This window comes from Pundamilia nyererei, unplaced genomic scaffold (genome assembly GCF_000239375.1).
Source record: "Pundamilia nyererei isolate P.nyererei 1_Seehausen unplaced genomic scaffold, PunNye1.0 scaffold00001, whole genome shotgun sequence".
Lineage (NCBI taxonomy): Eukaryota > Metazoa > Chordata > Actinopteri > Cichliformes > Cichlidae > Pundamilia > Pundamilia nyererei.
The window spans coordinates 11,240,100-11,261,918 of NW_005187402.1; the positions used below are offsets into that span (position 1 = coordinate 11,240,100).

Consider the following 21,819-nt stretch of genomic DNA (forward strand, 5'->3'; position numbering starts at 1 on the left):
AGTAGTAGGACTAAAAGCTTTTTGTGTGTTGATGTGAGTGTGCCTGAACTGACCCAGTGTGAAAATCTCCCAAAGAAGAATGCCATATGACCACACATCGCTTAGGGTGGTATACAAATTATGGAAAATGCTTTCAGGTGCCATCCACTTCAAGGGAAGGAACGTCTGAATGAAAGAAGAAACACATCTTATTAAAGAACCACTGTTCCTAATTTGAAACATGCAACAGTCAGGAGGGCTAAAAGAGTCCAGCTAGAATTTATTTGCTGCTATTAAATTTATGTTATACGCGGATAAAAAGCCAAAACAGGTGAAAACTTGTCAGAACAGAATAGAATAACTTTCCATAAGTTTTTCCATAAACCACTGGTTTTTTTTATACTTACGTTGCCTTTAGAGATGTAGTTGGAGTCATGCATGATGTCTCTGGCCAGGCCGAAGTCACAAATCTTCACCAGCTTGCCCTCACAGATCAGGACGTTCCTGGCAGCCAGGTCACGATGGACACACTGCGGAGGAGGAAAACGAATATACCTGTTGTAATCATCATGAGGTTGCCACATAAGCACAATTTTTCCTTTTACATATTGCTGCAAATTTGGATGCTGATTAGCTGATCTCTATTTCTTCTGTCTTCTTTTGACACAGTCAGGCTACCTGCTTTCTCCAGTTTCTTTTCTCTGTTTCAAAATTTTTTTATGCTAAACTAAGCTTCCAATTCTTCTCTACATTATCGGAAAATTAAGACTAATTTTCTAATTTCATCTTTGTTTAAATGGGCACAAAATGGCAGTTATCTAGAAGGTTGAGATGAGTATTTTATAAAATATCATACGTTCTTAGAGGCAAGGAACTCCATCCCCTTCGCCACTTGGTAGCTGAATCCTAAAAGATCTTCGTAGGTGAGACTGGGAGAGTCGCTGATCACCAGGTCTAATCTGTTGACTCCTGAACACAGTGACAAGGTGAAAGGATCAGCAGGAGAAAAAAAAAAGGAAGGTGATGAACATGAATGAAGACATTGTCTTTTGTGATGGGGGAACTCTGGCTGTCCTGTGACTGCCTGGGTAAAAAGAGATCAGGCTCTTTATATGTTGCCACATTTGTCTGTACATTATCTCCAGCATTTGATCAGTTAAGAAAACAAGTATTCATTAGTCTATTATATGTAAAGCACTGTGCTTTTCAACCAGAAGTACAGCTTACAGTGGCAGAGTTCATCATCCATCATGGTTAAAGTGATTTTAAAACAGTGGTAAACTGGCTCAAATCAAACCTTGTTCCTGGTAGAAGCCGTGTTGGTAGAGAGCCTCGTACGGAGAAGGCTGGATATCTGCATATTTGATGGAATCTATCTGCTCTTGCATGGGAACGTAGACTGAGGGCTCATCTTTGCTCATGTCCATGTATCCTCCATCACTCTCACTTCCGAAAGACACATAGCTGGAGGGATGGAGATATATATATATTTATTGTGTCTGAGAAAGTGCACTAAACTGACCTTAAAGGCATATTTGTTTATTTATGCTCCTTCATCATCTGAAACTTTACAACAGAAAAATATCCCCTTAGGAATCAATAAAGTATATTTATCTAATGTTTCAAAGTACATAAGAGGAGGTTTTAATAAAAAGAACCTCCCACATCATACAAAAACACCCTTTGTGCAGCTCTGAAAGCTCCAGTCTGCTTCGCTCACCCTTTCCTCTGGCTGAGAGGGGTGCTTCCTCTGGAGATGAGACAACTGTAGTCCTGGTTTTTCTCAGCATAGTACTGCAGGAACGTGTGCTTGTTCCTGTGCAGGTAGTCCACCAGGTCGCCATAGCGACAGTACTCAGTCACCAGGTACAAAGGGCCTGTGATCAGGGAACAAGAAGTAAAACAATAACAATATTAATACAATATGTTCTTTATACTTGTATGTATTATGTATGCCTCATAAAATCAACTATAACTTTCAAAAATATAGAGCTTTTATACAGTACTTTTTTCACTGTGTGGCTGACTCTATGCTTTGAGCATATTTAACTGAGGGACTCTCTTTTGCTGCTTCTCTTTGCAAAAGCAGCTGTTCTAGATGTAAAAAAAAAAACCACTTGTAAGCTCTGATGTGTTACAGTTAATGCACTTGGCTGTTTTCTTTCATTCAGCATTCTTTAAAGAAATTCCACAGCTATTTAAAGTGCAAGACATGCCAACACTCATTAACTCATTATCCAAAGTGCAATGTAATGTGAATTATATAATCTAGAGCAGAAGTTCTCACATCGTTACCCAAAGAAAGTGGGGTGGGAGTAGAATAATGGATACTTTTTTCTGTTGTAGAGTCAGTAGTCAGTAGTGATGTGAGTATATTCACTATTAGATGTAGCAAACTTTTACATTTCCAAGGGTATTATTCTGAGAACCCTCTTGCTATGAATGGTAGAGTCACACTCAGAAGCATTGCATGCCATTTTAGGGTAAATCAAAGCACTGTTTTAAGAAGTTAGACAAGGGTTTAGGAAGTCTGGTGAGGTAGTATAAAGAGCCATTTAGAAAGGTCCATTTAGAAAGCATGCTATGGTAAATGGGTTACATCAAATTTCTAACAAACAGGCTGGTTCAAAACCTTATTTTTACTTGGTTGACTAATTTTGTCCATTTTATTATGCTTTCAGTTTCCAGTAGTTTTGTTTTTAATCATGTGTAAGAAAGCCAAGAAGGCTTTTCTATTCCTTTGACCAGTGAAATAAACTTGTTTCTGGGCAAGAAAAGCAAACTTCCAAAATGATAAATTGTACTTTTCTATATTTAAAAAATCATTTTCTATTAGTCACATTTTCTTACTTAAAAGCACATTTCCTTACTTGTAACCTTTTGTACTGATTATTTTGATGGTAAATGTATTGTGACTTTAATGTTAAAAAAATATAGGCCAATCCAGCACCAAATGCCACTGAACTTCCCACCTTTGACTTTAAACAAATCTTCACCACTATTATCCGGTACCTTTTGCATTAAACAAAGCTAAAATGAGCAGACAGACATGTGTATCAAAGCAGTTTTCCACAGTTTGTCATTGTGATGCATGCTCACCATGTTTGGTACAAGCCCCTAGCAAGTTTACGATGTTGAGGTGAGGACCCAGATGACTCATGATCTTTAACTCTGACATCAGGGCCTGAGTTTCACTCCTTCTGGCTGTAGCTGGATGTCAGAAGATGGAAAAAGAAGGGAAGAAAAAGCTGGAAAAATTAGATGCATAAACTTAGGGTAGTTGGAAATAGATACCCTGAGAGCAGGACACACTGTGCCTTTGCCAAACTGCTCAATGACCTGTGAGCTATGACTTGAATCAGGCTGGCAAGCAAACTAAAGCTCAGCAGGCTGCTGCTCTCTATGAGCCCAAAGGAATATGGCACTGGTGTCACAACATCTGACAGCTATGCGGGGGTCCATATACTGTTCACACAAATTACGCACATGGCTTTCTGCTTTGTTTTTATATTGTAGGGCTTACATTTCAGCATTTTCACTGCCACCTTTGTGCTGGACTGCGAATGCGTGAGACCATATGCAGTTGCCTCGACCACCCTGCCAAACGCTCCTGATCCAAGAGTGCGACCTGAAACACAAAGAGGAGCTCAGAAGGACAGAGTCTGAATGGGGCCCACATTGGACCTGCAAAAGTAACGGAGACCATTTTTAACTAAAATATTGGTGTCAGCAAATGTATGTTATTTTCTGAAGAAGGGAAGATCATTACAGATAAATAGTATTTATTAAGAGCATATGATGTTTTTCTCGACGTTGAGATGTGTCCTGTTTGTAGGTGAGCAGCTGACTATGAACATGTCAGTCATTAGACATGAAAGTTTAAAAGCTCTCTGTGAATAGGGCTTTAAAAATGAAGTGCCACTGGAGCTGATAAGAGACGTTTAACAAGGTTTGTTTAGTATTCCAGTGTCGACTGTGCCCAGACAACACAAACCACCCACAGCACTAGAGCTACCGGGCAAAAGCTCCAGTTTAAAATGTCTGGAAGCAAATGCGTCTATTAAGACAAATAAAAAGTTACAAGCTGAAAATTTAGCTGCAGCTTACAACAAATTAGTGTCCTCAGTTGACTAGGCTAATTTTAATGCCTAAGATAATAAATATTTGTTCAATCCTCAGTGTGTTGATGCTTTAATAGATTTAAAACTCTGTTTTTAGTGCCACATAATTTTTTTCATATTTTTTTAACCACACATAATATTTTACCATTTATGGAAAACCTCTATTAAAAAGGTTTAATGTAGTGGGAGAAAATTACAAAGACATTTTCTGTTCTGTTTCTTTTTTTCCCTTTTTTTTTAAAATTATTTTTTAATAGTTTAATCTAATTTAATTTGGTTATTCCATTTAAATTTGTTATTATGCTTCACAACATAAAAATATGATTCATATTTTTATGTTGTTGTTGCCTTTGTTTTCAGCATCATTTGTAACACTGCAATTTCTGATCTTCATTAAGTTGGGTTTCCCTAATTTGCATGAACGGGAGCAGATTTAAGTTAAACTGCACACATGCAAGATATTAGGATTTCCATCAGGACTAGTTTTTGTTAGCTGAGCTTAGCTCATCATCTCTCTTAACTGAGGACTCACCCAGCACTAGGTGGTCACGACGCATTTCCCAGGCCAGGTCATAGGGCAGGTGGATGGGGTCCACGTAGATATACTCATGTCCATCCTGGCTCACAGATTCTATCACCTTCCATCTGATCTCATAGCGAGGTTTCTGAGAACAAACAGCATTGCTTTTGAAGAAAGGAAAATTGAAAAATGGAAACTAAAAAATGTTTGAGTTTCTCTTACCTTCCTCCAGATTGCAATGAGGATGATGAAAGACATGATAACAATGACCACTAAGGCTAAAACAGCAGCCAACACTGCCACCTGGGAGAAAAGGGCTGCAATAGGCAAGAGGACACAGAACATTAGACACAATATAAATAACATGAATCTCCACATGCTGGAAATTAATTTATAAGTATAAATGAAGCTATGTTTTGTCTAAGACGTACAGTCTACTAAAGGATACAAAGTTTGCTTTGTGTCTCTATAAACTTATCAGACTTTCCTATAGTGTTTGTGCAGTTTAAGCCAAATACAATTTAATTTAATCCTATATTATCATTTACCCATTTAATAGTAAAGTGGCATGGTCTATATTTGTATAACAAAAAAATGACAAACTTAAAGTATAATGTTCTATAATATCCTTCATCTACCCTATTATATATATACATGTATATATATATATAAATAAATAATCACATGACACCTACAGCTGAATACCAGTTTGATGTCCCGCCTGCTGATGAGCCCCTCTTGATTGCTGGTCTCACACCGAACTGTGGCCTGCTGAGGTGTCTGGAAGGTCAGTTGGCTGCGAACCTGACTGACCTTTCTTGTCTCATTGTAGCTCACGTTCGTATGGATGCTCAGCACCTCTGGCTCTGGTGTCAGCGGCTTCCACACCTCTGTCTGGTTGCTACACCTGCAGAAGAACATTAGATCGGAGGGTGAAATATTTCCAGTCAAAAACAGACGCACTGAAAGCAAAGCGTGTTTTGGTCAGCCACCTAGTGTTCCTTCTGTGACAGTTCAATGGAGAAATGGGTGGTAGGGACTCACTTGAGCATGCTGCCACAGCTGTACCATTGTATGGTTGGGGCTGGCACCCCTTCTGCAACACAGGTCACCAAGTGTTTTTTCCCTGGGAGACTGTGGTCGGTCAGGTCTTTAATCTGAGCGGGAACTAAACACAGGGTGGCAGCAGCCATTAATCATTGCTGACTCGGAGAAAAACACAATCTGTCCTCAGCTTTTTTCCATTCACAAACTCCACTTTCAGACAGTCGGTCAAAAAATATAAAACACCACACAAAACCCCACAGCACACAAAACACGTGGGAACATTTCAGCTTAAAAAAAAGGCTCACCTTGGACCTCCAGGTCAAAGGTCATTTCCTTTGAGTCATCTCCATTGGTAACAAGGACAGTGTAGAGGCCCTTCTGGTCTGTCCTCACCCTTACCAAGGTGAGAACACTGACATACCTGAGGTACAAAAAATTCATTTTTAAAAAATAAAATATACACTTTTTCTTCCAGTACTGAAAATGTTGACTATTTGTCTGGAGAAATCAAAGCTGACTGGCAAAAAGTTACAAATTTAATCAGATCTACTTTAATAAGAGACAAAACACTCTTAAACCAAAAAGCAGCAACACTGTTTAAAATGTAAATAAAAACAAAATGCAATGATCCATGTGTAAAATCATTTTTTAAATTTTACTGTTATGTAAAAATATTGTAAATTTAAATATTAATTATGTTTTTCATGTTCTGTTGTGAAAAAATGTGGTTATATGAAATTTCTAAATCAGTGAATTCTGTTTGTATTTACATTTCATACAGTGTTCCAGCTTTTGTGGAAATGGGGCTGAACACAAAATGAACTGTTCTTTAGATATGAGAGCAAACTCATTTCTAAAGTCTTCAAGAGACTTTGTGAGATATGAAAATATTAAGAAGCACAACGGGTTAAAAACACTGTGCACAAGAAGGACGGGTTTAAATGAAAATATCTGGTAGAAACTCTGTGATGGCACCAGCTGATGAGTTTACACTACACTATAGTGGAATTAAACTTTCTTTTTTATCGTGTTTGTTGTTTGATTTTTTAAACAACACAAAAGAAGATATAAAGTTTATGATGTACCTCATTATCAGGGGACATGACAGTTTTGTCTCATGTGTTGTACATAGCTGTCAGCATGGAGGTGCTGACTTTTTCTCTCTATTTGTGAACTACTAGAAAAAAAACATCTTGATGTTTCTCTTTCTTATTTATTACGGCCGGAGACTTCATGGAACTCGTTAACATGGGTTGTTTCTTTCTAACTACCTATCATCATCCCTGTGGTTGATATCTCACTTAGATATTTAATGTGTGTTGGCAGGAATGTGAAAACATAGCCTCCAAATTTAAGCTTTATTTGACATCCGTTTGAAAGACACAACTCAGTAAGTTGTGACAAGCATTTGGTGTTTATGGTTCCTGTGTGATGAACGATGGCGTCCAGCCCTCCAGAGGATATCGTGTTTCTCTCTGTGGAGACCCTTATCTGGCGATGACTGACAGGAGCAGACTGACCTGTGGAGGCTGTCGCCGTATCATAGGTCCTGTGCTAATTGTTTAAATGTATCAAGGCCGTAGACGTGTTTGGGTGCTTTGTGGTGTGCGTGAAACTAAATACTGGTTGGATGTTCTACCTTATTTCATGCTCTTGTCTCGTGTTGATGATTTTGTCTCCCTTGATGGCGGCGCCATCCTTGGTCCAGTAAACCTGTGGGGGAGGGTACGCCTCCATCGCCACTCTCAGCTCCACGTTCTCTTGTAGCTTGACGGAAATGTTTCGTTGCTGAGGCGGTTTGATGTCCACAAAGCCGTTTTCTAACAAGAAAAAGAGCAACGTATATATGCAATGCACTAAATATAGTAAATTATTTTTCTCTTTAGCTTAACTACAGTACTGTGAAAAAGTCTGTTGCCAAAGCTCATTTTTTCCTTATTTCCTTTCCTAAAGAATGGCTTCTACCACTGAGACCATTATGATGAGGCATCAGAGAACAATAGATGGATCAAATACAGGCAAAGATGCATCTCTCAGATCCTGCTTCAGGTCTCTGTTGAATTGTTTTCCTATTTCTTAAAGACATGACTTTCAGGTCCTGTTCATCTGCTCTAGGTTATTTTTTAGGCCTGTGACTTCTCTTTTATTCTTCTCTTATTCAGATTTCCTCAATTTTTTTAAGGACATGCTGCACATCCTGCTTAGGTATTCCCAGTTTTTGGCTAAAGCCTCTTTGGGAATCACCTTGTTGGTGCAAAAATACTATTTTATGTCTGTCAAACTGTCTTATCTTTGGAATTTTTCATAGCTTTAACCAGAAAACAACAACAACAACAACAACAATAACAACAACAACAGGATGATGCTTCAAAATACAATTTAAAATTGGACAGAAAATGAGTTGGAAAAGCAGCCAGTATCAAAATCTTATTTATCTTAATTTTCATCTTAACGAAGCCTGGAAAACTATTACTCAAGACCACTTTAAAAGAAATTCAAAGCAAGTCTGTATCCTAGGAAGCAAAATATAAAGAAATAAGAGGTGGCACAAGACTTTTGCACAATACCTACTCTCCACTCCACTGATATTTTTGCAACCAAAGATTTTGTCTAGGAGAGCAGTGAGACTGAACCAAAACCAAAACTCTGCAGGCCAGAGAATAAAAAGAAAAATCCTAAAAAATACTTTCTAGTTTCACATAGCTGGGCACTACTTTCCCCTGTGTTTCTATTCAGACTGCTTTTCTTGGTCTAAGGCTTTTTGATGTGACCATTTCTCTGTACAAAACCATTTATTAAGCTGCTTCTGTACTGCTGCTCTACATTCTTGAACCTCTGTGGTCAGACACTATGCATCTTTTCCACTGAGATGTCCAGTGTCCACCATTAAACTGTCCTGGCCTCCTGTCTCTACTAAACATGGAGCTTCGAGCTTGTATAAATATAACACACCTCAGTGCAGGTGGAATAAGCATTAACTGACCTATACGGCATGCAGTGACGGTCAGGAGACAGAGCATTAAGAGTACATATGATGAATCCCGCTTACCTTAGCAGCTAAGATGCTGACTTTCTGTATGTTAACATTTGAAGTCAAACCCCAGTTACATAAACACTGTGAGTCTAAATATAAAGTTGCTGTACCCACTGATTTACAGCTCTGTTTCTCAATGTATCACTCGAGGGATCCACACCGTGTCAAAAGTTTATTTCACACTTTGAAGAAAAACAAATAGAAGTGATCTTCATTTCCTTTAAAAGTAACTCCTCTCCCACCGTAACATCCAGAGGTTGACATAATAAGCAGTCTTTCCTATGTCAGCAAAAGGTAATAATAATCTGCACAGCATCAGTTTGTTTTACTTTTGTGTCTATGTGTGTGTGTGGGAGGAAGGTGGGAGAAAGGTTGGGGGTGTGCAAGGGGGGTTTAATCTTACCAAGCACAGTGATGTTGACGCTGGCAGAGGCGCTCTGGTCTTGTATGCCCTCATGAACGTGGCAGACATATTTTCCACTGTGGTCCACCGTGGCCTGGGAGAAGACCAGGCAGGAGCGCATGCTCGTGGGGGACAGGACATCAGTCAGTGGCTCATAGAAGTCAAGCTTAGAGACAAGTACAAGAATAAGATATGAATTTATTGAAATCGGACTTTCAATGAGCTCTTCATTTTGCAGTCAGACTTATTAGGAAAAGCTGTGAGTTTGTTTTAAAACATGTTCTAATAAAGCCATAAAAATAAAACTTCATCATCAAAGATAAAACGGAAACATTTCAGCTTCGCTGTTATCCAAACAAGGACCTACAGAGACCCAGTTATTACAATACCAGCCTAATGTGAGCTGTGAGTAAAGTTTCACAGCAGAATAAAAACTATGAGGTGTGTCTCCACATCTTGATATAATTTGGGCTTGGTCCAGAGGCCTTAGAGTGATCACAAAGGGAAAACGGAACAATAGCGCTCCTACTCACCCCTCTATTGGGAATATCCCAAGAAAAATTCACCAGCTCCACTCCGTGCACTGTGCAGTTTACTGTCAGTGGTTCACCCTGCTTCAGGACCGTCTTCGAGGCATTGATGTAGGCGTCAATGGCCTCTGGGACTGGGACGAGAAGAGAAAACACAAGGGAGAAGTGAAAAGGGTGTGGTAATGTAATGTAACTAAACAATAATGTCTGCACTAAGGCTGATCAAGTTATTAAGTTGGAAAGAACTATTTCTAAAACAAGCTCTTCAACCTGAACACCTACCCACAATGCTGAAGACATAGAAAGCCTGAGACTCTCGCACTTCCTCGTTCAGCTCTCCCCGACACACGTAATTCCTGTCCTCCACCGGCGCCTTGTAGCCCTCACTAGGAACATACACCCCACTTACGGGTATGTCAGTGTCCCTCTCGTGCAAGGTGACAGTGATTTTTGGATTGGTGACCACACAGGGGATGGTGCTTTCTTCACTGGTCTTTGTTACCATGCCGTGAGAACTCTCTATGAACCACACGTCAGGATCTGCAGACAGACACATTTTTTATGACAAAAAATATTTTTCTATTGATTTACTGCGTCTTCCTCAAAGAACTTCCTGGAGGTTTTTCACCTTACTCTTCTTCAGAGCGCTTTCAAAATCCCAGTGTTTTCAGAAGCTCTTTATTTACATGCAGCATGGAACTTAGACAGTTTTTGTTCAATTGTACTGTACAGTTAGCTTTGCAAACTCTGAATCAGGAAGGTAAACCAAAGGTAAGCAAACCAGGCCCCACCTGGGACAAACACAGCCACCTCCTCGGTGTCTCGCGTGCGCTGATCAATGCACTGATACACGCCTGTGTGCTTCCAGCTCACATTGAACAACGTCAGAACGCTGGATGTGGCTCCACTTTGCACGATCTCGTAACTCTGGTGACCCGGTTTAGATGGTTCCAGCTGAAAGTACGGCACATCGTCCATCTTAAACTTCCACGTGGTCTCCCCTGAGCCGCTGCAGGTAAGGGTAAGAGAGGAGCCCTCGGCCAGAACAAACTCTTTGTCACCGGGCGTGATCTCCAGGCAGCGCAGCTCAGTGCAGAAACACAGCAGAGCTGCAGTTTGCACAGCAAGACAAAAAAAGGTCAGGATGGAGGTCACAGAGACTGCAGCAGGAGGTGAAAGGTTAAATCAACAGTGTTAGTCCTGCGCTATCTTTAAATGATGAAGGATGTGAGTTGTCTGCAGCAATTTAGTGGGAGGGCGACGACGCCTTGTCACTGATAAATACATTTAAATTGAAAGAGGTGAGTGAATGCATCAGTTGTGTTGTGAAATCCCACAGCTAATGAATCACAGAAGAAGTCGCTGTATTCTTTAAACATTCTGAACACAATGACTTCATACTTACTTAATAAAACCTGAAACATGCTGTCCCCATAATCCTGACCACATGTTTTGCAAATTTAATAAGATATAAGTTATAACCCATTCAATTATATCCATTTTTTATATTAAATTGTTATATTAGATATCCAAATCATATTAACTGTGATTTGTTATAAAAGAGTCCCAGTCTCGCAGTATCTATTTCCCCTAATTGTAAAATACTCCATCCAAACTTAGCTTCAAGCTTCTTGCTTCCCTGCAAATGACTTTTGCTTCTTCTTACACAGTTTCACTTTTTGTTGCTGAAGTAAAATTTAGGCCTCACCTGTAAATGTGACTGTCAGGTGGAGCGGGGATGCTGTCACCTTCCTCATCACGGAGGCCTTCAAGTCACTTTGTTCTGCAAAAAGAAAAACAAACAAACAACAAGAGTGATCCTTTTCAGAAGTATTTTGCCTCAACAGTTAAGTGAAAATGAACACAACAGCAAAATTCTGTTTTCTATTCAAATCAATGAAGACAAATCTTGAACAGACTTAACATCTGTCCATGTGAGGATGAGCTTCATATCATGATGGATCGGTTTCTGCTCTCGCAGGCTCCACAAGATCAGGTTAAGTGAGAAAATAAATCGTGTGTGTCAGAACAAACTGCGTCAAATGAAAGAGAATGATACCAAACTATGCTTTTCTCCCACTAAATAGAAACAAAAAGTATTGAGTTTGTTATCAGGCTGCTTTCTTTAATAGCGACTGGCCCTCACAGAGAAACTGAGGTACCGATGCAACTCATCAGGTATTTGATGCCTCGCTGCACCAGGACAGAGCAACAATGTCTGGCTCTTTTTGTTCCCGGTTCACCAGCATTCTGCCCGCTAACAAACGGGTCACTGTGTTCGGCTTTGCAACGCGCTCGCTGGCAACAATGCTGCGTCCGAGCTATTCCACAGCCATGCTGAGCCATTAATTGGTTTTGCTAAAAACAAAAGTAAAAATGAGGGCAGTCACAAAAGCTGCTGACAAAGGAGTGCACTTGGAGTTTTGAAAGGTTGCTATGGTTTGGCATTACTAATAGGGTATCGAGTTGTACAGCAAAGCAATGTCAGCATCAATGGATTCAGCACTTGGGGGGGTCAAAGTTGACCCATGCTTACCATCACCGAAACTGTTATCAAAGACCTTGAAGTTCTAATTGTACAGCACAGTGAGAGGCCAAAGGAAAGTGGGGAGGGGTGGTTTGCTGTTATGTTTAGGATAGGGGTTAAGGCCTGCAGCACAGAGGCGTCTGGAAACAGTTAAGGATGGATCACAGGCCTATACGAGGGTGGGAAAAAGAGAGGGCGGAAGACTGATTCTTGGGAAGAGCGAGGGTGGAGAAGGAAGAGAGGGAGTGAGCCAATGGAAAAATTGTGAAATGTATCTCTAGAAATCGCTCCCCAATTTAACATTTTTATAAGATAATGTACACCAATTGCACCACCTCTATTTTAAGAAACTGGGCCATTTTCCTACATTACATAATAGAACACATGTTTTGAAGATTACATCTCTCCATCTAATCACGAACAAAAAGGCTTCACGCTTCATTCATCAACTAAATATCTTTGGCAAGACCTCCTTTGCTGTATCCATCGAGCTGCACAACGTTACTAAAGGTGGTGTTTTGAGGTTTAAACAAGACGACACAGCTGATTAGTTTGATAGTGGTGGTGAAGCACAAAAAGTTCTGTGACTAACCCAAGGACATTTACTCAAACCAGATACATGTTGTCTCTCTAAATTAACTGCCTCTGGCACTTCCGCTCCCAAAACGAAAAGCTCACAGCTCTTGAGTTGCTCCAAAAACATGACTGGTCCATTTCCTCCCCTGCCTCCTGCTTCCAATAAAAAAGGGTGAAGGAGAAACAGACAGAGAGAGCAAGAGCGAGTGAAAGAGATGTTATGTTTTTATTGTGTCGTAGTTCATTCACATGTGCACGTAAACATTCTTAGTGGCACATAATGGATACTGGATGCATATAATGTACACACAGACACATGCTGTACAAGAGTCCTGTCATACATACAACTTACACACACACACAGAAACACTCGCCAGACCTCTCCTGCCTTTTCCCCTTTTTGTCACTGATTTGGGTGTACAGTTCACGTTCCCACAGAAAAACTGAAACTTTCCCAGGGCTGCTGATACACTGGGGACCCTGCTGGTGATGACGGCAGAAGAGGAGGGGTCACCTCATCCCCGGGGGACCCCGCCAACATGCGACAAGGTCCGGTCCGCCGAGGAAGCCATACATCAGCACTCTACAAGTACTAGTAACCTCAGTGTCAACGATAGCGACAACAGCCAAACGCAGAGATGCCAAAGGCATGTGTCTTTTGGCAGTATGAAAACAAAACAAATAGCTCTGTGACTGGCTGCTGATGATATGTTTGCTAAAACAAGCCAAACTGGTACATTAAGGGCTACTACAGGATGTAAACTCACATCTAAAAATCAAACAACAGAGATCATGCTGAGATTAACAAGAGTCGAGGTGTTTTCATTAGTCTTGAGAAGGGACAGAAAAACAATGTTTGGTTGTTCCAACACTGGTTGATGGGCATTGGGACAACATGACCAGAGAACACTGAGAGGGAAAAGCTACTTTCAGCTGCCCCCATACTCACAGGAGTCACTACAGTGGGTGTTTGATTGGTTAAAGTTCTTATGCTGGATCCTCTTCCTGAACCCTTTTGTGCTTTCTTCCAGGTTCAAACCAATTATCTTTTGCTTGTTAAGCAAACGTGTAAAGCACTACACTGTGGAGCCACTGACCTCAAAGTGGGATGTGCTCTCAAGGATCATGGCCCAAAGGAGTCAGAAGACCACTTACACAGGAGTTAGGAGAGTGAACATTACCACAGGAGGGATACTTTTAACACTGAGATTAATGCTCATCTTTGCCTTGGTCAGATCTTTGTGCGAGATGGGAACAAACAGTGTTATGAAGCCTTAAAAGGGTCAGGCCACTAGTGAATCTGCCAAGAATGCTTGGCAACCTTTCAGAGATGTTAATAAAGCACTTGGTAACAGTTTGATCCCTGAACCACAGGACAGCTCTTTGTCTGCACCACAGAGGCAAAAGAGTCATTTACAGTAAGAAAGGTCTATAAACTAAGTGAAGGGCTTCTCAATCTGAGAATTAGAACGTGTAGAGGATCTTAAAGGATCTCGAAAGCATTTTCTAACCCAGATGTTTATTGGTGTCTTTTGAATCTTTGAAATGGTATACTGCATTCCTGTAGTAATCTTGGAGGTCTGGAAAAAACAACAACAACAAAAAAAACAAACAAAAAACCACAAGTGATATTTGTGTTAGTGATGGCATAGTAATCACAATGGGGGATAAATTCTTATCACTCTGCATGAGGTTTCCCACAGATGCTTGGGAATTTGGTGGCTGATTGACCCTTCCCAGTTTTCATAAACAATCCTGCTACACTCAAAGTGTCACCAGCTAATGAGGAAGAATGCTAAAGTCAACCTCCTTGGGATGCACGCAGCCCACGCTCAGCCTCAGGATTCAGCTAAGTGTGTAAACGCCAGTCCCCAGCACCCCGTAATCCCACTCCAGGGATTATCTATATATACTGTAGCTCCATGTTTCAGTTAAACATCTGGCAATGATAAAGCAGTCCTCGATGAGGTGGGAACGACTGTCAGAACCACATTTGTAGCAAACTGTTTGCTTGAGCGTCTCCCGAGCGGGGGTAAGCTTGCACTTGGAAAAAAGGGAGGGGGGGAAAGTGTAATCTCTAACAAAAGAAAAGGATTTTCGAAAAGCCTCCCAAAGTGCAGCTGGAAGGCTCCGACTTCCTGTTTCTGGGAAATTTTGCGGTCCTGTGTGGGTGTTAACCAAATGTGTGTCATGGACACAGCAGACCATCACAACCACCAATCCAAATAGGCTCAGAAACAACAATCAGTAGAAATCTAACAGCAATAAGACTTCTACAAGGAGGAAAAAAAACATCTTTGATTCACCAGCTTCACAGACGAAAGATGTAAACTCACCACCAGATATGAAAAACAACAGAGAAACAGAAACAAAACAACGGCAGGCAAGAATAGACCAATTAAACCAATGACAAAGCATGACAAACCATTAACACACCACAAAAAAAACTGCACACATCACCAGACCAGACGGTGGGATAAACAGCAAAGGGAGCACGCAAACATACGGAATATACCTTATGGGTAAAACCACATCAAAGAACGGAGTGAGCCAGCAGAAGGCGCACACACGCAGACTTGCATCACAGACTGTGATGTTTACTCTGCTGAAGTGCCCAGGAAGCCACCATACAAAAAAAACAAACTTCTCCAATTTAGCAGTCACATCTTTCCAATGAAAACAATTATAGCTCAGAATGTGAACTATTGCTGACAATCAAGATTTTTATAGGGCATGCAGTGTATCATTAGACTATCTACAGTGCAGAATAAATGCACATGCCACATTTGTCTTTTTTAGTTTTTGTTTTTTGAAGGATGCGACGTTTTCCTGACGTATCTCTGAACAGCAGGACTTGGCAAGCTCTGTGGGAAAAAACTGACCCAGTGATTCTTTGTTAAAATAAACCTCCATTTTTATCACTCATCTTGAACTGATCATCCCCCCTGAGGAAAACCTTCTGGTCTCTCTGTAGCAGACCCATGATGCACTATTCCCACCCCAGGCGGCCCCATTGTCCATCAACTCCAATAACTCTACTAATGCACACTTTGTACATTACAGGAGCTGTAAAAATGATAGCACAGTGAAGCCCTATGAAAGGTTCGGCTACAATCTCATACAACTGATTTTTAGCAGGAACTGCTTTTGGAGATTGTGTGAAACTGAATACTTTTTGATTTACAAATACAACTGCAATGGAAATTGTTCTTTTCTTTGATTTGTAGTATAATCTTGGAACAATATATTGCATTTAAAGTAACATTAATTAATGTTATTGGCAACCATGGACCAGCAGAAAAAAGCAGCTAGACACAAGCAGCTAGGATGTCCTTTGATGATTACATAAAAGAAAATCAGTGCAGTGCAACTAATCTTAAGACACAAATTAAAATGCTACAAAAATACAACAATTTTTTTTCTTAATTTCTAGTGAAATGTGCATCTTATATCTACATTTGTAAATAAAAGATTACCAAAGTCTACAGGGGTCGCATTATGCTATCAAAAATAAATGTTTAAGTTCAAAGTAGCAGGAAAAATATTATTTTTAAACTCTGAGATCATCTTCTAGCAAAAAAGAAAAAGAAAAAAAAGAAAAAGAAAGATATTGTAATGCTACAGGCATTAGATCCAGGGTCAAATTACCGAAAAAGGAAACGAGACTCTTCTTTCAGGGATCACAGAGGACACTGACCACCAGGGTATCTGGTGGTCAGTGACCTGTTCTTAACTGGGAGGAGAGTCCTCATGTCTCAGAAAGCACTTGAAAAAATACCATAACATGCTTAAAAGTGGCATACTAGAATGACACAGAGTTAATACTTTGGCCTGTAATCAGTGATTCCCTTCAAATGTGGGGACCCGTCTCTCTATCAAGACTCTCTTTGCCAAGACTCTTCACTGAAAGGCTTCAAGTTGTCTGATCTGCACTTTGCAGTGCACGTTGATCAAACATACTGGCTACGACTCATGATGTTTACTCAGTTATTACAGAAGTGTTTCATTCATGCACTGCACCCCTGAACTCCTCAAGACATTGGAAGACCACTAAGAATAATGATGTCTGAATCCAATCCAGTTTTATTCATACAGCACTTTGTACATTACACCAAAACATCAAACAGCTAATTCTCAACCTAATATGGGCAGAGATGACTCCAGAGAAAAAAAGCACAGTTGCAACTGGTATTCAGTTTAATCTTAGAGACTCCACAAATCTCAATGACCTTGATGTGAAATGTGTAGTCAATAGCTCAGCCATATATCTTGGTGCTGATTTAAAATAAATAAAAATGTTAAAAGAATCCTAAAACGACTGGGGAGTCAGGGGAAGGAGGCTGAGTGGAAAAGTCGCTCCTCTTTATAAGTATTTGATTAAAGATTAGCAGCATTTTGACAACTGTGCAAATAAAATGTTGTTAAGGAAGTGTAACTATTCAAATGAGTTGTAAAACTGATAAGATTTCACCTTGGATAAAAGCCTCTGTGAGAGAATTCATCTCCTTATCTAGTTTAAGATCAGACTCAGGTTTGACACTTAAGGTTGGTTATTGTGGGTTTTACATATGGCCCAAGTCCAAGAGAGGATCAGCACAATCACCACTGGGTCTGAACACAATAGCCTTAGTTTTACTTTCACTGAAATATAAAAAAAAATAAGCATATTGATGCTTTTATGTCCTGATATCATTTCTTTTTACTGAAATGTAAATTTGCAGATCATCTGCATAAAAATGACATGAGAAGACTTTACCTTATCATTCCCCAGGTTAAAGTCCATATAATCTCCTACTGAGTCCACATGTGAATAAAGCGGTTTTACTGCCCGGAAAATTTGCACACCCTCCTCAGCCTCGGCAGAAAGCTTAGAGCACACAGGGAGCAGCTCTTAAACGTTGGTCTGAATCAGGGTCACTTTCTTTAAAGATGTAACTGCACTTTTTGAGTGTCCTTCCAGTTGATCTCATCTATCTAATTTTAGCATCTTTAACAAACTAAACAAATTTAATCTCTAACCTCTCACTCACTGATGATCTAACAGTTGCCATTTGCCAATAATGCACATGTCATACCCCACATGTCTTTCCACTCCAGAGCCTTAGGTGTCATGATGTATTTTCATGCCAGCCAACTTGTATAAAGGGCATTTTTTTGTGTTTTTGTGGTCATGACTAAAAAGGTTTCTTCAGATGTGTGACTCACTTGTTCTGACCTCAAAGTAGGTTTCACTATTATGCAGCAGGACACTATTAGAAAACTGTTAGACTATTAGAAAAGTCTCTGCTGGACAAAAAGTGCTTGTACGCTGAAACTTAAAAAGCTACACCTGCACTGAAACCATCTCAAGTTTGCATTATCAGCACTGAAAAATCTGCCTAGTACTCCTGTAACAGGTTTCCTTCTGTTCAGTATTTGGACACAGTGCTTGTGAGGTCTTATCACAGAAACCAAAGTAACTCTATACTCATGCTGAGGCAACACATGTTTGGGAGACTGCGGATTTTGGTTCAGTGCCTTTTAAACAGAGTTGTAAATGCTGTGTGTAGTGGCAGTCGGGGGAGATGTAAAGAGCTTCTGTGTGAAACCAATGGATGTAGAATGACAGCCTTAGATGTGGCTAGCGTTTGAGATCAATTTAATGACTTTTCAGGAACCAAAATGAAGGAAAAAGGGATTACGATTTACAAACTTAAGCAGCCTCTGTCATTGAAGTCAGTTTTCCTCTTTCAAATCAGCTGGATGTGATTTTGTCACTGCCAGTCAACTCAATAAAATTGCTTATAGGGTATACAGATACATGCAGCTCATGCAGATACATTTGCTAGCATAAGCGACACAACATCCTTCAAAGATTTTCCTCCAAAAACGTCTCCACCCATGTTCATTGTGGTACCCTCCTTTTTTGCTGCACGATATGAGACCCCCTGCCTCATGAGAAATGAAATACGCCTACACACACTTCCAGTCCCTGCACTCCCTCCCAAAAAGAAAGAAATTGAAACAGCTGAATACAATTAGGACTGACTGACTTTAAATTCCATCTGTTTACCTAAAAAAAAAAAAAAAACCCAAGGAGACGGAGAAGGAAGAATAACAGTCACAGGGAATCTCTTTTTAGTGGATAACTTATGCTATTTGTGCATAAATTCTGTAATTTTAACTGCTGTGCAGTTTCCCACATTTTTGTGTCTTGCTTTCAGTGAAGCTAAACTGTGCAGATTAACTTAACAAAATGCTCCTTCATTTTTAACTGTGCAAAATATTCTTATCTCACAAAAGACTGTTTTCCTTTATCCTCCTTTCTCATTGCACTGTATCACCATTTCCAACATGTTTTTGTTGGAAAGAGGACAGAACAAACTCCAGGGAGAAAGCCTGGTGCTTTAAACGAATCTGATGGAGACCAAAACTTCCTGTTGAAAGTAAGCCTGTATTAATCCTTATGCAATAAATCCAGAGAGGAACTCATAATAACACCTTACTAATGTTACACTCATACAAGGTTGGACACAGCTGTCAAGTCATTTACTTGAGTAAAGGCAGGAAAATCAATAAAAAAAAGACCACATTACAAGTCAAAGTCCTACACTTTAAATAAAAGCTCAATATTTTGTGAAATAAATATTTTTCATCTTTTGCAAAGAGTTCAGTGAAAACATTAATGCAACTCTGGGGGTACTGATTAGCTTAGCTTAGCACATAGACTGAAAACAAGGGAAAGATGTAGTGGACCTTTCTCATCAGTTTCTTGGTTTTACACTTATTTAAGCTTTATTTATCTTTTTTTACACTATATTTTTGTAATATGTGGATTTAGTGTAGTTTTGCATTCAAAGTGTATTGTGGTTTTATGTAAATGAATGATATAAATTTTCTTTTTGCACAAGCCCAACAAAAGACAACGGTTGGAAATAAGTAATAGGTATAAACTGTGTGCAGCACATCAGTCCCATGCTCTATACTGGCCTTATGTCAAACTGCATTTAGTTACATAAATAAATAAAAAACATTTATTTCAGAAATTCATCAAAAGATACAACAAGCTCATTTGTGTCAGGCTGTTATTTCCCTTTAGCGACAACTCAGCAGCTGTTATTAGATCTTAGTTAAAATGTTACTAAATCTTGATCTGAGGAAACCTGGAACGTGACTGGGTGTTTACAACAAGATAAGTCATTATGGAGGAAGTAGTCTCTTAATAGTCTTCTAGTAATTTTCTGTACTGTATTCACAGTGCAATGGGTTTTTTTGCATGATTATGACACCTTTCTTTGCGATTTTAGGCTGATCCCCTTTCAAAAGTTTGTTATTGTGCGACAAGAGTATATATATAATAAATCAAATGAATGTTTCCTCAATGAACAAACTCACTTCCTGTCTTAAGATGAGATGCAGCTGCCTGACAGCTCTGTGCAAGTGGGAGGGAAACAATGAGGGGGAGGCCAGATGGACAGCCATACAGGATGCTTTACTGCAGCACCACTTGGTGCTTTTCATTAAAGCTGTGTGACTCAAGTATAAAATCTAAGTACAGCATGAAAGAACCAGCGACGTAAAAAGAGGCTCTAGACTGATAGTGTTAAGAAAAGCAACAGCTCATTCAAAAAATATTGGTGGTGGATAATGAGTAAGCCAATGAGTGTCCACCAGGGGATGAGTCAGAGTTTGTTCTGTGAATCTGAAAAACGAACCAATCCGTGTCACGACAACATAATGTGAGAGTGTGTAAGTATTTTAACTCAGTGTTTCCTCTGTAAACAAGTTTTTTTAGATGAGGGTTGCTCAACTTTGAGTTGAAGTCACAGAGGATAAATGAAAACAGGACAGAATGGGATCAGTATTTTTCAAAAGTTGTTGTTGAGCTCAAAATGTTACATATCTGCACATGTGAGTTAAATGAGACTCCTGGCATGTTTTCTGCATGGTCATAATGTGAAGCACATTTTCTCAAAGCTGCTGGCATGCAGAAGGCCTAGAGAGCCAGGAAACAGCTGATGTCGACGGATTAGGTCCGGGCCAGGGGGAATGGAGCCGGCTGGGCTGCACTTCATCGGGGCCGGAGAGGAGCACTCCGCTGGAGTACATACCAGCAGCCTGACGCAAGACAGGAAAATCCCCACTTGTCAGAGTCAAAACTAAACTAAGTTTTGCAAATCTTACAATAAAGATTTGTCACAGCTGATCAAGTGTTTTATAAGTTGGTGCCGTGAAAGTAGAAGCCGACTTTAAAGCTATGAAACGAATGCAATGCAGTCTAGCACCATTGATGGTAAAAGTATGACATGCATGCAGTCTTCCAGCGGTTCATCTACAAAAACAATGCCAGACAGTGCCTGGAGTGAAACATCCACAGCGCCAGAGAAGATCAAAAACTTCAAAAGGACACTCCTGTCTGTAGAGGAGGAGAAGAGCATCCACAAAACACATGCCAACAACATTTTGATTACAGCAGATGCCAAAAAGGTCCCCTGTATGCAGAAGATGAATGTGCAGCTAACGAACCCAACAACAAATACCAAAGTCACCATACACAACAGTCAGGCGGGAAGGCTTTCAGGTGCAAAACATGTGTTGGAATATACTGAAAAGACATGTATGCCACATGTGTCACAGCCATTAAAATGGCTCACAGTGCTACAATATAACTCGTTCCAGCTACTAAAATCTTCTGATGAACAGGAAGCGATGATTCAACTAATTATGCCGGCTGGACTCGGCATTCTTGAGATGAGACCAGGTTGCTGGTTTTACGACATATCTACATTACAAAAGGGAGACTGAGTAACACAACTATAAATTTAGGGTGGTATGTGTTAACACTTAAAAGGAATTCCTCAAAAGAGGATGCTGTTGACAGTGATAGATGCTGATATCGGTTCACAGCCATTGCTCTTCAATGAGCTTCTCCATGAATCAATGCAGAGAAGATTGAAAAAGGAGGAAAGTGACCAATGGTTTGGTGTAGAGGACCCCCGGTTCACTCTGGGTGACTGAAGAGGGCTGTACAAACAAGCCCTTTAGCAGCGAAGCACAAAGTGGAGAGCGTACAAACAGCTTGTACTATAAACCCTACTGTGTT

The 21,819-nt window shown here is 40.0% G+C and overlaps 1 protein-coding gene across 2 annotated transcripts in view; it reads right to left on the bottom strand.

Annotated features, from left to right (window-relative positions):
- The window catches only part of pdgfrb (platelet-derived growth factor receptor, beta polypeptide), a 28,042-nt gene that overhangs the window by 5,437 nt on the left and 786 nt on the right, over positions 1 to 21,819 (bottom strand). Inside the window, exons 1-19 of one of the 2 annotated variants that reach the window (XM_005719869.2) lie at positions 17,494 to 17,582; positions 11,343 to 11,417; positions 10,426 to 10,743; positions 9,917 to 10,174; positions 9,638 to 9,768; positions 9,105 to 9,270; positions 7,307 to 7,487; positions 5,973 to 6,088; positions 5,665 to 5,788; positions 5,316 to 5,527; positions 4,843 to 4,937; positions 4,633 to 4,765; positions 3,503 to 3,607; positions 3,079 to 3,189; positions 1,700 to 1,856; positions 1,277 to 1,443; positions 836 to 948; positions 387 to 509; positions 54 to 165 (exon numbers count right to left, since the gene is read on the bottom strand). In XM_005719869.2, coding sequence (XP_005719926.1) covers positions 54 to 165; positions 387 to 509; positions 836 to 948; positions 1,277 to 1,443; positions 1,700 to 1,856; positions 3,079 to 3,189; positions 3,503 to 3,607; positions 4,633 to 4,765; positions 4,843 to 4,937; positions 5,316 to 5,527; positions 5,665 to 5,788; positions 5,973 to 6,088; positions 7,307 to 7,487; positions 9,105 to 9,270; positions 9,638 to 9,768; positions 9,917 to 10,174; positions 10,426 to 10,743; positions 11,343 to 11,391 — 2,671 coding nt within the window. In that variant the 5' untranslated portion in view covers positions 11,392 to 11,417; positions 17,494 to 17,582. Of the gene's footprint in view, positions 1 to 53; positions 166 to 386; positions 510 to 835; positions 949 to 1,276; positions 1,444 to 1,699; positions 1,857 to 3,078; positions 3,190 to 3,502; positions 3,608 to 4,632; positions 4,766 to 4,842; positions 4,938 to 5,315; positions 5,528 to 5,664; positions 5,789 to 5,972; positions 6,089 to 7,306; positions 7,488 to 9,104; positions 9,271 to 9,637; positions 9,769 to 9,916; positions 10,175 to 10,425; positions 10,744 to 11,342; positions 11,418 to 17,493; positions 17,583 to 21,819 lie in introns of those variants that run through there. The other variant, XM_005719868.2, reaches the window with a different exon arrangement.